General features: G+C 39.3%; 4 protein-coding genes across 11 annotated transcripts; 1 reads left to right on the forward strand and 3 right to left on the reverse strand.

Annotated features, from left to right (window-relative positions):
- Positions 1-233: 233 nt before the first annotated feature.
- On the reverse strand, positions 234-5,542 carry LOC124200157 (phenoloxidase subunit 1-like). 6 transcript variants are annotated; one of them, XR_006877174.1, is made up of 19 exons: positions 5,369-5,542; positions 5,109-5,289; positions 4,813-4,983; positions 4,643-4,733; positions 4,514-4,572; positions 4,286-4,409; positions 4,035-4,185; positions 3,787-3,900; positions 3,529-3,693; positions 3,292-3,420; positions 3,131-3,227; positions 2,982-3,046; positions 2,734-2,920; positions 2,519-2,638; positions 2,371-2,422; positions 2,158-2,276; positions 1,011-2,017; positions 779-859; positions 234-710 (listed from the first exon to the last, which is right to left on the reverse strand). XR_006877174.1 is itself a non-coding variant. In XM_046596292.1 (17 exons), exons 1-17 carry the CDS (start codon positions 5,474-5,476, stop codon positions 1,800-1,802), a joined length of 2,151 nt encoding a protein of 716 aa, XP_046452248.1. In that variant the 5' UTR covers positions 5,477-5,542; the 3' UTR covers positions 234-1,799. The 6 variants fall into 6 exon arrangements, 1 of the variants encoding a protein (XP_046452248.1); XR_006877177.1 differs by having other exon boundaries at positions 836-859; positions 949-2,017; XR_006877175.1 differs by having other exon boundaries at positions 949-2,017.
- A 1,500-nt stretch (positions 5,543-7,042) lies between these two features.
- On the reverse strand, positions 7,043-10,489 carry LOC124200158. 2 transcript variants are annotated; one of them, XM_046596295.1, is made up of 9 exons: positions 9,680-10,489; positions 9,310-9,618; positions 8,976-9,242; positions 8,660-8,905; positions 8,258-8,594; positions 8,048-8,179; positions 7,800-7,981; positions 7,622-7,720; positions 7,043-7,540 (listed from the first exon to the last, which is right to left on the reverse strand). In XM_046596295.1, the coding sequence occupies exons 1-9, from the start codon at positions 10,127-10,129 to the stop codon at positions 7,433-7,435; spliced, it is 2,130 nt and encodes a 709-aa protein (XP_046452251.1). In that variant the 5' UTR covers positions 10,130-10,489; the 3' UTR covers positions 7,043-7,432. The 2 variants fall into 2 exon arrangements, with proteins under 2 accessions (XP_046452251.1, XP_046452250.1); XM_046596294.1 differs by having other exon boundaries at positions 8,660-8,904; positions 8,972-9,242.
- A 194-nt stretch (positions 10,490-10,683) lies between these two features.
- LOC124200164 (gametocyte-specific factor 1-like) lies at positions 10,684-11,520 on the forward strand. 2 transcript variants are annotated; one of them, XM_046596307.1, is made up of 4 exons: positions 10,684-10,827; positions 10,893-10,986; positions 11,049-11,178; positions 11,251-11,520. In XM_046596307.1, the coding sequence occupies exons 1-4, from the start codon at positions 10,808-10,810 to the stop codon at positions 11,340-11,342; spliced, it is 336 nt and encodes a 111-aa protein (XP_046452263.1). In that variant the 5' UTR covers positions 10,684-10,807; the 3' UTR covers positions 11,343-11,520. The 2 variants fall into 2 exon arrangements, with proteins under 2 accessions (XP_046452263.1, XP_046452264.1); XM_046596308.1 differs by having other exon boundaries at positions 10,694-10,827; positions 10,896-10,986.
- Positions 11,491-12,737, reverse strand: LOC124200165 (protein Abitram-like). Its single transcript, XM_046596309.1, has 3 exons — positions 12,652-12,737; positions 12,371-12,442; positions 11,491-12,144 (listed from the first exon to the last, which is right to left on the reverse strand). The coding sequence occupies exon 3, from the start codon at positions 12,023-12,025 to the stop codon at positions 11,510-11,512; it is 516 nt and encodes a 171-aa protein (XP_046452265.1). The 5' UTR covers positions 12,026-12,144; positions 12,371-12,442; positions 12,652-12,737; the 3' UTR covers positions 11,491-11,509.
- Between the last annotated feature and the right edge of the window lie 116 nt (positions 12,738-12,853).

Here is a 12,853-nt window from a genome sequence, read left to right on the forward strand (position 1 = left end):
ATATTATTTTTGAATTTATTTATTTCCGAGCTTTGTATAAATAATTACATCTTGTAAATGAATACATTTTCATCTGCGTATTACTCTAGACGTCATCTCTTTTTATTTTAACTGAAAACGATGGGTCAAACAAGTGTAAAACCTTTAAACTGATAACGATAACAGCTCGTCGACGATAAGTCTCATAAAGCAAAACACATGTCTCGTATAATTTGGTAGTAAAACGCAAAATATACTCTCTGATCGTGTATTTATACATTCCACGTTAATTTATGACACTTTTAATGGGTGTTACTATATCTTTATAATTCCATTCATCACAAGGTGAGTGTATTTGGTATTCTAGGCAGACGTACTACTTTATCACTGTTATTGTTTAGTCAGTCAACACATGCAGGGAAAATCAAATAAGCCCAACATTGTTTTCATGCAATCGTAAGGATATTTCTTTGGATTTCCCCCTAGATGGAAATCAATATTCACGACACCAGGCTTGAAGTGTGTGCAACAAAAATGGTTGGATGTGGCCTCTCAACAAAGAGAGAGATAAGGCAAACTCTATCGTGGACCACATTTGATAAAGCCACAACTTCCTCTGTGTGTGTAGTTGTTCCAAAGGGAAATGTAGGCCGGCAATCCTCGCTGATTAACCTGCATCATCAAATGTCAGTCTCCCAAAACTGTGCCAATATGAGTTCTGTTTGTAGTTCCTATGGCAGTGAAAAGAAGCTGATTAAACTATCACGACATTCACTGTCAACATGTCAACGACTTGAACCTTAAAAAATGAGGGCACTGCGCCAGCGGGTCTGTGTTGGCTGACGAGCAATCTTACCCAACTCGCATCATTTGACGTGGTCTATCCATCAGCCAAATGAAAAGATAAAACGAGTAGACGTTGTGACCTTATAGATACTGATATCTCATGACAGATAACAAAATTAATACTTCAAACGCGTACATTTCTCACGGGATAATAAAAATTATACAAAACAAGTTAGGCAAATTACTTTTTCCTCTCAACGTCAACGACCTGAAAATTTTCGAGCTATTCAAATTCAAGATGGCTACCGATTATTTACTAAAAAAGTGCGTTGAACGTTTCTTAGATGTCGTTACGGTAATCGTGACCAAAAACGGGACAAATCTAAATAATAAACGATTAAATCTTTTTAAAAAAATTATTTATCTTTCTAATTCTCTGGAGATTATAGCCTTTATTATTGCGTACACAGCAAGGGGGCTGCTGCTCGTTGGAGAGATTCGGACTCGTGTAATTCCCGTATTTATAATTTGTATACGTTTCTAGTTACCGGAAAAGGAAAGCGCTGCGCAATGAAGAGAATCGGGAAGGAACGGGAAGAAGGAGAAAAAAAAAGGAATGAAATGAATGTATTATGTGTAGCAATTTAGCACCGATTGTTATGTGGGTATACACTCCATAGCCTTGAGAAAAGAGGCAGTTCTTAAAGAAAAGAATGCTCGACTGTATCTTATAAGCTCTCGTATTGAATAGCAAAAGAAATCTGATCTTTACAAGATCAAGACTTTTCCGAGCAAAGCGAAGAATGTTATTACCTTGAAATTCTTTTCCATGGAATTACGGACGTCCCACAACATCCGCTTCCAGCGGTACAAATGAAATCCAAGAATCAGCCATTCTGTTGTTCGCTTTCGTGCTATCAAATGCTTAAGAGATTATATTGCTATATACTGCGAAATATACGAACGAGGAAAAAAAAATGCGGAAATAATTATTATGTAGGAGAGTGCACACTGGTGGACATGCGAATAATAGGCTATTGGGGAAAACGGCGTATAACTCGATCTTCAAACTGAATTCGGATTTCGGCCGTCGTGATGTTGGGCGATTTTTCGACGAATTTGGCCAATGTGGTTATCGATTTATCAGGGGGGCGATCAAATGGAAAGCCCATCGGCCTCTTGTCCGGATACTTGTCGTCCAATATCCCGCAATAAGAGGCTGCGTTACGGCAGAGCTTTTTAGTGTCGTCGCCTGTGAGTGGACAGAGTCCGTTCAAAGCAATTGTGTGCGTGAGTGCAGTGCTGTGAGTGCGCTATAAATAGCCAAAAAATAAAAGAAAAAGAAGACAAGCGAGTGACGCCAATGGCACACACACACTCGTCAAACCGTACCTGTGGCAGTAGTAGTCTCATTAACGCGATCCTCTTTCCAGCTGGTGGCCATAACGAAAAGCGTGAAGGGCATTCCTGGGTTAGGCACTCCCCGCGGCACCAAAAAATGATCCGGCCACCTAGAATAGTTACATCAAAATATCAGTTTGCTTATTCTTTTTTTTATTTTCTTCAAGTGCTAAAAAGCGTGTATATGAATTATTATATACTAACCCGCAACCACAGAAATTGGTCCGTTTGTCGGTCGGCAAATTGGTGGGGACACCTTGATCGACGAAGAATTAGACGTCGTCATCATCAGTTTGTTATCAGCATAATTATAAGGGATGTTAATATTATTACAATACTACATAATTATTACCTCCTGGAGCGAGAGGGACTGCGGGAGCAGCTGTTTCCAGGTCCCTAAAAGTTCTTTCGAACGGGATCGTCACTGAAGAATCGTCAGATTTCCTCTTGACTACATTAGCTCCGGGAGTTACTGTGTCCAACGAAATGGTCACAAATTAAATTTGTAATTTTTTTTTTTGAAAAAATGATTAGAAACTTTATTTCTTTTTTCTGATGCTCAATTACCCCTGGCAACAAATTTGTCCAGCTCAATCATTAAAAGACGTTGTTCCCTGAACGAAAAAGGCCGCCCGGAATGGTCTTTAATGGGAGCCAGGAAAATGCGGAACACAATATCTTGACTCGTTTTGGTCGTATTTGTCACTTGAATTCGATAGGAGAAATCTTCGTGCTGCAAATGAGTTACCCGCGCCTGTCCAAAATAAATAGAAATTGTGGAGAAATTTTCTACAATGAATTATGACAGCGATTACTTGGACCGGAGTCGAACTTGAAAAGTCCAGTCCTCGATCTAATTCGACGATACTTTCTTGCCAGCCTGCGAGAGTTTGATGTATAGTTACATATAAATTGGGCGATTAAATTCACAACTTTTGATTCGATAATTCATTCTAAAGTGCACCCGTGATAATGAGGTTTTTCTGGCGAATTGACCCTGGAGCGGGAGGCTGGTTCCGGTGTACTTCGACGCTGTTTACCGTGATGCCTTCTAGGGTCAACTGGGGAGAGAAGAAGAAAAACAATTCCAAATGGCTAAATAATTACAATGTTTGACGAACGAACCTGCTGAGCGCTGTACGGACTCAAAGTGGCTTTGAATTGCTGGAAAAGCGAGTCAATGAACTTGTGCCATCGGTAAAACAAAGGGTCTCGCATGGCTGTCACCGAATCGCCCATAACTCCCATATTTTCCTTTTTATTTTTTGAGAAAAGAAAAAACCCCGTGAAAAATGACGACGTGTAATTTACCATCGGGCGAAAAAATGACTCGCAGCATCATGGCATTTTATTTAATACTACCGAGTGGCTGCGGTCTGGGTCGTGAATGTAACACATTGCAATGTGTCCAAAGTTGTGCAGATCACCGTAAAACAACTTGTCGGCAGACCATTGTGACGCCTCGATAAGTTCTCCTAAGGTGTTGGTCCCCGTTTTATCATCCAAATGAACGACTTGGCCGTTCCCCTGGACAGCGTTCACGCCAAAACCCCGGAAATTTATTGCGCAATTCTGGAAAGAAATGTTGTGTATTGCGGTACACTAGTATATATATCTTACCTTGACCACTGAGCCTTTGTGTATAGCGTGAAGGATGCGGGTGCGCCATAGTTGTAGATCATCAATGTGAAATTCGATACCGAGTTCAACCCCTTCGTCGGGGATATTGATGTCCTACATTATTACAACAAAAGCAGAGAGACATGCAAATTCGTGAGCTAATGAAGTTATACTGCTGCAAGACATAATGCAAGTATTATAGGGTAGGCGGGCAGCAGCCCATTGTTATATAGACAAAGTTAACGAACCTTTAGAACGAGCCCAGACGGTCGGGATGCCCAGTGAATGGCACCGTTGGCAGTCGTCAGTTTCGGAAAGTATGCTTCCAAAATGGGCTGATCCCAGTCGTGATATGACGTCACTCTGGCCAAGCCATTAGCTATTCTCTCTGCATCGTAACTGCCAAAATAAGAAAACGACTGGGTTTAACTATGGGTGCAATAGAATAAGCGGCAAACTTTTTGATCCATTCCAACAACACACGAAGTTGGACTTTTACCGAGCCAAAATCTGTTGGTGCATGTAATAAAAAAGCTCGCCACGACGATCTGGCGGATTGACAATATCTGCCGTCGCTTCCACCGGAAAAATCAAGTGCCAATGCCAATGATGACTGTTGATACCTTTTTTTGAAAAAAAACAAATAGGACATCCGGTCCAATCGAATGACACTAATCAATAGAATTAAATATATATAGTACACGACAAAAGGCTGATTGATTTATACCCAAATCTTCCCGGAAGTATGACAGCTTATTCTCCACAACTCTGTCTGTTGCTGCAAAGCTATATAATAATCCAAAAGTGTAGATTTCAATTATTTTGATTACGTATATTAATGGTTCTATGTAGCTACTTTTTATCAATAATGATGGGTTTTGTCACGGAAGACTGCTTGAGTTGCTGCTGCTGGACAGTCGTTTGCGCTTCACTTCTGACTCTCGTTTCTGCATTGTAACATAACCCATAATATCATTATACAAGGCAATTAACAAATGAAACTCAATTCGCAACATTTGGTCTTACCGAAAAATTTCCCGGGAAAGATTTCCCAGATGGGTGGTGTGCGTAGGGAACGAGAGTCTTGTCGTTGAATGAGGGCAGCTGACAAGGCGAACACGAAAATGTGCTCATTAACTTGATCACGAATGTCTGGATGGGCGGCTAAATTCAGCATATCCGCCACCGTCGGAGCATCTAACGTATAATCCAAGCAATCAAACGATAGCATACATAAAACATACACACATATCTAGACTGAAATAAGGTCACAGACACGCAAGCCTTTATTATTAAACATTTATATAGTAGACAGAATATACTCTTAAAGATCCTAACGAGTGCGTAGGCGGCTGCTCGGTGCGCTGGATGAAAAGATGAAAATAACCTGCCACGCGGAACCGTTTTAACCAGCTCCAATTCGGGGATATTCAAGACATCAGCAGGTGGGCTGGGAGATGGCCTAGTTGACCCGGTTGGCGGAACGACATCCTCAGGTGAAAACTGAATAAACAAATTTGTTTAGCTCCCTAAAATGGAAAATAAATGTTTGTTTGTTTAAGTCAAATGTGTAAGAAATTACGACGAATTCCGGCAATTCAAAAACAATGTCCGGTTTAGGACTGAATGGTTGAGCGACCCGCTCGAAGAGATTGAGAATTTGGCGTTGGCGGAGCTGCAAATCCGACATGGTGACTTTGGAATAAGAATCAATCAACTGCGCTTGACTTGGCCCACCTTTTAAACTTGGGCGTGAATGACGCGTTGATCCAATTACACATATTCTTTTGAGTTGTCACAACTTCCCGATTCTTTCTTCAGCTCAGAGGAAGAATGCGGTTAACCAAAAAGGAGTTCACAAAGTTCGTTGAAGAAACAACAGAAATATAATCTATCGAACGAAAACCCAGGAATTCCACGTCTCAGCTTCCTTCTCTGAATAATAATATTAGACGCAACTGTCAAACAAGTCATTTAATCAATAACGGGTAGTCTGGCATGTTTCTCGATGCCAGTGCCAAAAACAAATTATTTTTAAAATCTGGTTGATACTGTAGCGAGCGACAAACAATTCCAAGAGTTGCGTCATTTCCTATAGGCAGGAGAACGCAGTTTCATAGTAAGAGCGAATGAAAATTCCGGCGAGACATATAGCTTTCACGTGTTCGACATCAAACTATATAATCAGAGGAAGAACGTGGTTAACCAGAGAGCTCGTGAGTTCCTTTTTTTTTCTTCCGTCGAACCGCATTATCGAAGCGCGATAGCAATCAGACAGTGAAAACCCGAACTCCCCATGTGTCTGTACACGTAATACCATGCAGACAATAAGCCTCTCGAATGGAAACAGATGTATATAGATCCAACACCCGCGCAATCGAAAAGCCCGTCCTTGCTATAGACAGCACATTCTTTGGTCGCCGACAAGTCAATCAACTGGTTGCAACTAAATACTTCCCGAAAGTAATTTAAAAGCGGTTTAAAAGTATATTTAGAATATAACCACGCCCAAGGTCGGGGAAAAAAAACAAAACAAATTTAATTTAAGTGTTAAAGGCAAGGTCAACTTTCAACAATGTAACAATTAGAAATGAAATTGTGTGTGTAGGGTATTTATCGAAAAGATTGTTCAAACTTTGTTGGGGGAAAATAATTAGATATCGATTACACGGCTCTAGCTGGCTGGTTTAGATTTACAGGCGTAGGTCTAATAAGCTTAGTGGTTTTCCCACCCCCAGCCGAAGCGAAAGCCTTTTTTCAGTGGATGACGGGAGTGCTGCACCTAATACTTATGGAAATGGGGTTTTCATCAGCTCTAGATAGTCGGGCGTCGTCCTATATATTTATTAAAAGGGGGCTCCAAAAACATCAATAATAGAGCACGCTGTGTGCCGTGCATGACGTCAGAAGCAATAACACTGCAACCTCGACTCTCTCGTACAAGGGCATGTGGGTCACCTGAATAAAAGCTCGTCGTTCTGCTGGATATTGGCCAAGTCAATCAATGTGTGTAACCCAATATATTGTTCTTGGCTCATCTTACTTGGGTGGTATCTAGTTCTCTCTCCATCTCTTGTTCCTTCTTGTCGGCTCATCACAACTAATGACGAGTTTCGTATCGTCGCGTCAATACATATTACATGTTTCCCACGTCGTTGCTGGAGATGAAAGGGCTTTAGGTCAGGACGAGATCTCGGCACCAACTATAAAAAAAAAAGCTTTGCCATCATCAAACATGGAAGATATTAAAGAGATATTAAAGAATGAAGATATTTTGTTTTCTTTAGTGCTTTCTTTTATCGGGATTGAAATACGATATAATTGGTGTCATAATTAAAAACAGCGATGAGGGTTGGGATTTGTACCGAATCATCTACAACAGTTACATGAGGATTAAAAGGAACTGGAAACCATTTCAAGTTTGTCTTGTACTTGTCCTGAAATCTAAAAGAGTCCAACAGCTGACAAAAGAAAAAAAAAGGGGGGTTATTCTTGATTTAGACAATAGAAAACGATCTTTCAGGTAATTTCAGAAGAGGAAATCAATTCAACATAGATTAGCCGCTGCGGAGAGTTTCCTTGCTAAATTAAATACATATACGTATATGTCAAATTGAAACGACGAAGTATTATTTAAATTTGTAATCTAAGGCCGATTTTTAGAGGTGTTGCTATCAGCAGCAGCTATCGAAGCTGCCAATTCGGCAAACTTGGCTGTCAGATCCACGCTGTTATCGGCCACCAACGACTGCAACTGTAGTTTTTTTTTTCAAAAACAAGAGAGCAATAGATTACAAGGAAGGTACAGACAGATAATTGCAATAACGGGGCTTACATCAAACGGAAGTTTCAAATCCGTGTAACGACTACTAGCTGTACTCTTGGCTGGGGAAACTAATTGATTCAGCAAACTGCTTAGCGATATCTCGTCACCCTGGAAACAAAAAAAAAATTATGTAGGTTACAAGACTGATAAGACTATATTGGGGGATGCAGAAATGATAAAACTTTACGTCTCGATTCTGCCACGTCGAACCCTCCCCGCTGTGTAGACTGGAGGCCAAAGAAGGCAAAGTTCCATTTTCTCCAAAAAAGCTACTCAAACTGTCCGGAATCGAAAACGGGATACTCCTAACCGACGAAGACTCATTTCCATTCTTCTCGGGTGTATTAGGCATTAAAATAGACATCCATTCTAAAAAATGAAAAGAGATATAATCATTATTTTTTAAATACGACACAAAAGTTGAAGTTTTATTACCTTGTAAACGATTAGGAGTAGAAGGTAACGAAGACGCAGTGGAAGCGCTAGCCCAACCACCTCCAGATCCACCCGCTTTGACAGGAGTGTGTAATAAAATAGAGGGCGGTCGGAAAAAGTCTCGGTCTAATTCTTTTGGCGATAAAAAGTAAAAGAACTTAATTAGTACGCTATTACAAAAAAAAAAAGAGAAGCGAATAAACATTTTACCAGCTGCACTTTGAACATGAGATGCTTTCTTCGGAGATAGATAGATTGGAGCAGAAGACGTTGATGGTGGCGGTGACGTTTCGTTTTGCGTCTGCTGATGCTGTTGTTGGCCATCAAGATGAACTTGCAGAACAAACGAACCCGTTCCATTACCGTTTTCTTCTGGTGGCCAAGTTATGTTGACTGTGGTGGATTGGGCCATCAGCGATGATGGATGAGGCCGCGTTATAACTGGCGACGGACCGGGCATTTTGTTCAATGTTGCGGCAAGAGAACCGCGTTTCAACGAGGAACCATAACGGAGCGGACGTCGGAGCCGCTGCCTCATGCGGGAAAACTGATAAAAGATAAAGGTATAAATTATGCAGTTTCAACGAAGAAAAAAACAAACTGGTATTATACCTGAATGGGAGACTCTATTGAAATGTTTTGAGTGGGACTAGCTTCACTCAAGGGTGACCTTGCCGAATTGTTTCCCCCTACCAACCCTCCCATTTCCGATGAAGAACCGTCTGATGGTTGTGAAGGGATTATTTGACGACGCGCAGCCTTCTTGACTGGGAATATTTCTCCACTCGGTTGACTCTTCATCAAAGAGCTTTTTGCAATATTAACCAATGCGGCAAGCAAAGATACGACATCTCGACCTGATCACGTACAATTAATAATATTTTCAAAGGAGGAAAATACGAACAAACAAGTTTGTTAGTTTACCCGTCGTATGGTCGGAATCTTGTTCTGGTTTGCTACGTCGCTCCCAGGCGTAAGTAAGTTGTAGTCGACCTTCGGAACCTCCGCATATGTTGTAAACCTCCCCCACTGTCACCTGGTCAGACGTGTCAAGGATCCAGCTTTTGACTTCTAATTTCACTTCAGTTTCATCCATTTGATCTTGTCCGCTAAATGTTCTCTTACGCCCCTTTTTTGTACTGCCAATCGATACAGCCTGCTTGGTGTCTGGGGTTATTCGCATGATAAGTTCATCCTAGAATGAATAAGCTATAATATTAAAAACAAGCTTATTAAATGAAAGGATTGAATGAGCTACGTACTTCAGCTGCAGATTCGGCTTCAAGTATTGAACGAGGTTTCCATTTTTTCGTGAGAAAACTGATGATGGATGATAAAGGCAAAGAGCTATCGGTGCTAATACGTATACGAGGGTTGTGAGCGACGGACTGAACACGAAGAAAATCGGCATTACAACAGGGCGTGAGTTCCATCACAATCCTCTCTGGAACCGAGGGCAATTTCTGAGTTTCTGTTCCAGGGGACTGAAGACGTTTTAATGCTTGGCAGACAGGTGTTTTGATTCTATAGCTTTTCCCCTTAATCTTCACAGATGTAACACCTTGCTGGACCTATTAAGAGATTAAAATGTTAATGGTAGATCAGGAATCACACAAACAATTAAGGACATACCAGTTCATTGAGTTTTTCTCCACAGCGATCATTGAAATAACCACCCAACTTTTTCCACATTTCTCCATAGTTGATTAGTCCATAAAGTTCCTTGTGCATTCGCTTGCCTTCATCCGGGGTTGGAAGAAGATACTTTGATATCTTGTGCCATGTTCTGTAGTAGAAATGGCGCACCTGATCTTTGTTCTTGATATTTGTTGAGTTAACTAGGCTCTTTTTTCTATTTTTAGTATATAAACAATTTTGTATTGCATCGAAATCCTTGCCAAACTCATTTAGGCCTTCAAAGAAAGCTGCAATATCATCAGCAGACCACTGCTCCCAGGCCCTTCTACGCTTCTCTTCTACCTGCAGGTTTCCAGCTGGTCCACCAGAAGTGGAAGCTTCTTTCCCATTCAGAAGATCTGATGGTACAGTATCCTTTACATCCAACTGATTTTCAATTTTCATCTTTAAACTCTCAGTTATAACAACCTAAAATGAAATCTACTTTCCAGCGTCACCCACAGACACTAATCACCACACACATTCACACAGTGTCGATTGTCCCGAGCCTAACAACTGGAGCAGTTGCTGTAATTGCTGAGCATCGCATTTGACGTAGAGTTGCATAGGAAATACTAAATTTCACTGTTGCTGAAACTTTATCACTTGTGAAAACTCACTCCCATAGAATAACTAAAACAGATTGCAATATGACGGCGATTAATGAAATTTTTCTTCAAGAACAAAAGCGGGAAAAACGATGATATTGATGATATTTGGTGACAGTCGAGTTACTCGCGGATATACAATACAACAAACACAGAACGCCCACGTCACCGATAGATGGCAGATACATCAGCAAAATAACAATAATAAAGTTTAGAAACATAAAAATAGATTTTAATTCTAAAACATATTTTTTAATTGTAATTTAAAATATTTTCATCTTTATCCTTCATAACAAAAAGTCATAAATGTTTTCGTCAGCAGCAAAATTAAAATTGTCAAAACAGCATTTTTTTTCTTACGACCACAGAACGACGGATGCTGTTTAGTTATTATGTTGTAGTTGTTGGGTTGTTGGCAATTGTCCATAAAGGCGCAAATCAAAAATCCTGATTCCTGATTCATTTTCATTGTTTTATGGTCACGAAAGAAAACGAGTAAAATCCTAATTTTTGTTTTCCATCCAAATATTGACTTATTCGTTACATTGTATTTGATTCAGAAGAATGTCGAGTAAAATGTTCACGTGCCCGTATAATCCAGTTCACGTGATGAAAATCACAAGAGCACATCATCATATTGTCAATTGTCGAAAAGTAAATTTAAATTATTTTCACATTTTGCTTGAGGCATGATTTTTTTCTTACACTCTTAACAGGCACATGCTCACAAAAAATTTATCATTTGCTCCTACAATGCCCTCCATCATTATGCCCCTGAAGATGAAGCTAAACATCTAGAAACATGTTCTGACAGGATTGCTTTGATTGATGCGGCATATGTTGCCTGTAAGTATTCTTTAAATTTTCTATGTTTTAAATGAATTTTAAGATGTGATAATTGTGAGAAATCTGTTTTAGATGGAATGAAATCTGTTGTCACAGGCAACTTAACCATGCCTCCTCCTGCTCAGTTTCAGTTTGATGACGATGATAATTGGGACAGTGATTGATCACTTCTTGATTGCTAAAAGAATTCCTTTTGTTTTCAGTTGGTGTCTGGTAATAATTGTGTCATAAAATAATGTGTTCCTTAAGGTGACAGATGTCTCAAAACTCTCATGAAAGACACTTGCTTTTACTAAGAATAAATAAATCAAGTTGAAGAAAATACAACATTTTATTCATCTACAACTTTGTCATATTCCTCTTTACTAACTGAATTGGACATGTTACAATTAACACCAAGCTTTTGCAACACCACAGCAATATAACCATCAGTTTCAGCTTTAGTCAAAAGTAAGTTGGGATCCCCTATTAAATGCTCATTAACCTCAACCAGTTTTCCTTTAACACCCGCTCTTACGGTGTACACAGAATCATCATCACACTCAACAAGACAAAGAATTGAATGTTCGTCTACATACTGCCCGCCATGCTTCTTTTTACCCGACACTTTGTTGTTTGTTCGATCCAATTTTTCGCCAACTTTAAAGTTCACTTTTTTTATGGCAACATCTTTCTTAAAAATTGCATGGCTCTTAGCTAAAGTCACTAAGCATATCTTATTTGAATGATACAGCAAACAGGTGTCATTGTCTCCATCCCTTTGAATATATCTTCGGGTGAAATAGCGATCGATAACACTTGGATAAGTCACAGAAAGGGTGATGGATTCTTCTAGGGGTACAGCCATAGTAATTGAGCACTTGGTGTTGCAGTTTGTTAAATAGATTCCTGTTCTTTTAGTCTTCTTCGAATTTCCTCTTGCTTAATTTTTGATTTTTCAGCGTTCACGCTTCTGTTGGCTTCTCTCTATTGAAAAGAAAAAATGAGTGTTGTTTGCAAAGAAAAAAACTGAGAAATTCAATTGTTTTGAATTTGAAAATACAAAATTGATGAATTCATTATGTTATCTAACACTACAGAACTGTAACATTTCGTTCAAGTTTATAAATATTGATAAGTCATGTTTCATGTGTGAATACTGCTACGTAAGAAATAATTTTACATACGGCAAAATTGTAATCCTACACTTTACCTCTTTCCTTAAGCAAGCAACCATCAGCGTATCTTGCTTGTTACAAAAGCCGACAAATCTTCCAACAGGATTCTAAAATAATTTAAAAAAAACGCCGGTTAGTTTTTATCGTTTTGAACACAAAATCGTGCTAAAACCAAAACACGTATTTTCAAGTCATGCATTCAATAGGTAAAATTACCTCTTTATGACACGCCAAAAGTAACTGTATCAATTGGTTGCACTCAGGAGAGTGTAAATGAGGAGAAAGATTTGAATGCATATTTATTTATAATAATTACCTCCTATAATTTTGAAACAACGTGTAAATGCAAAGAACGACAGGACAGGATGATGAAGCAGACGACTCTTGTTATGTAATGTAGTGATCGATATTCTAGGCCGATACTTAAGATCTTTTAATCTATTTTTAAAATTTCTATCCATTTCTTACTTCTTTTAAGTATGCTTCAATAAAAAAGGAAATTTATGCAATTTTTTAAA

Source organism: Daphnia pulex, chromosome 8, assembly GCF_021134715.1.
Source record: "Daphnia pulex isolate KAP4 chromosome 8, ASM2113471v1".
In the NCBI taxonomy this organism is placed as follows: Eukaryota; Metazoa; Arthropoda; class Branchiopoda; order Diplostraca; family Daphniidae; genus Daphnia; species Daphnia pulex.

What these genes read in the sequence shown, in the direction of transcription:
- LOC124200158 (XM_046596294.1), bottom strand. Translation starts at nt 10,129, where the DNA reads ATGAAAATTGAAAATCAGTTGGATGTAAAGGATACTGTACCATCAGAT. An exon ending in TCATGTTCAAAGTGCAGCTG is followed by an intron (nt 8,180 to 8,257) that starts GTAAAATGTTTA and finishes TATCGCCAAAAG; the next exon opens with AATTAGACCGAGACTTTTTC. An exon ending in CGACGTGGCAGAATCGAGAC is followed by an intron (nt 7,721 to 7,799) that starts GTAAAGTTTTAT and finishes TTTTGTTTCCAG; the next exon opens with GGTGACGAGATATCGCTAAG.
- LOC124200165 (XM_046596309.1), bottom strand. Translation starts at nt 12,025, where the DNA reads ATGGCTGTACCCCTAGAAGAATCCATCACCCTTTCTGTGACTTATCCA.
- LOC124200164 (XM_046596307.1), top strand. Translation starts at nt 10,808, where the DNA reads ATGGTCACGAAAGAAAACGA. An exon ending in ATGGTCACGAAAGAAAACGA is followed by an intron (nt 10,828 to 10,892) that starts GTAAAATCCTAA and finishes TATTTGATTCAG; the next exon opens with AAGAATGTCGAGTAAAATGT. An exon ending in ATATTGTCAATTGTCGAAAA is followed by an intron (nt 10,987 to 11,048) that starts GTAAATTTAAAT and finishes CACTCTTAACAG; the next exon opens with GCACATGCTCACAAAAAATT.
- LOC124200157 (XM_046596292.1), bottom strand. Translation starts at nt 5,476, where the DNA reads ATGTCGGATTTGCAGCTCCGCCAACGCCAAATTCTCAATCTCTTCGAG. An exon ending in ACAAAGGCTCAGTGGTCAAG is followed by an intron (nt 3,694 to 3,786) that starts GTAAGATATATA and finishes AACGCTGTCCAG; the next exon opens with GGGAACGGCCAAGTCGTTCA. An exon ending in TGAGACTACTACTGCCACAG is followed by an intron (nt 2,018 to 2,157) that starts GTACGGTTTGAC and finishes GTCCACTCACAG; the next exon opens with GCGACGACACTAAAAAGCTC.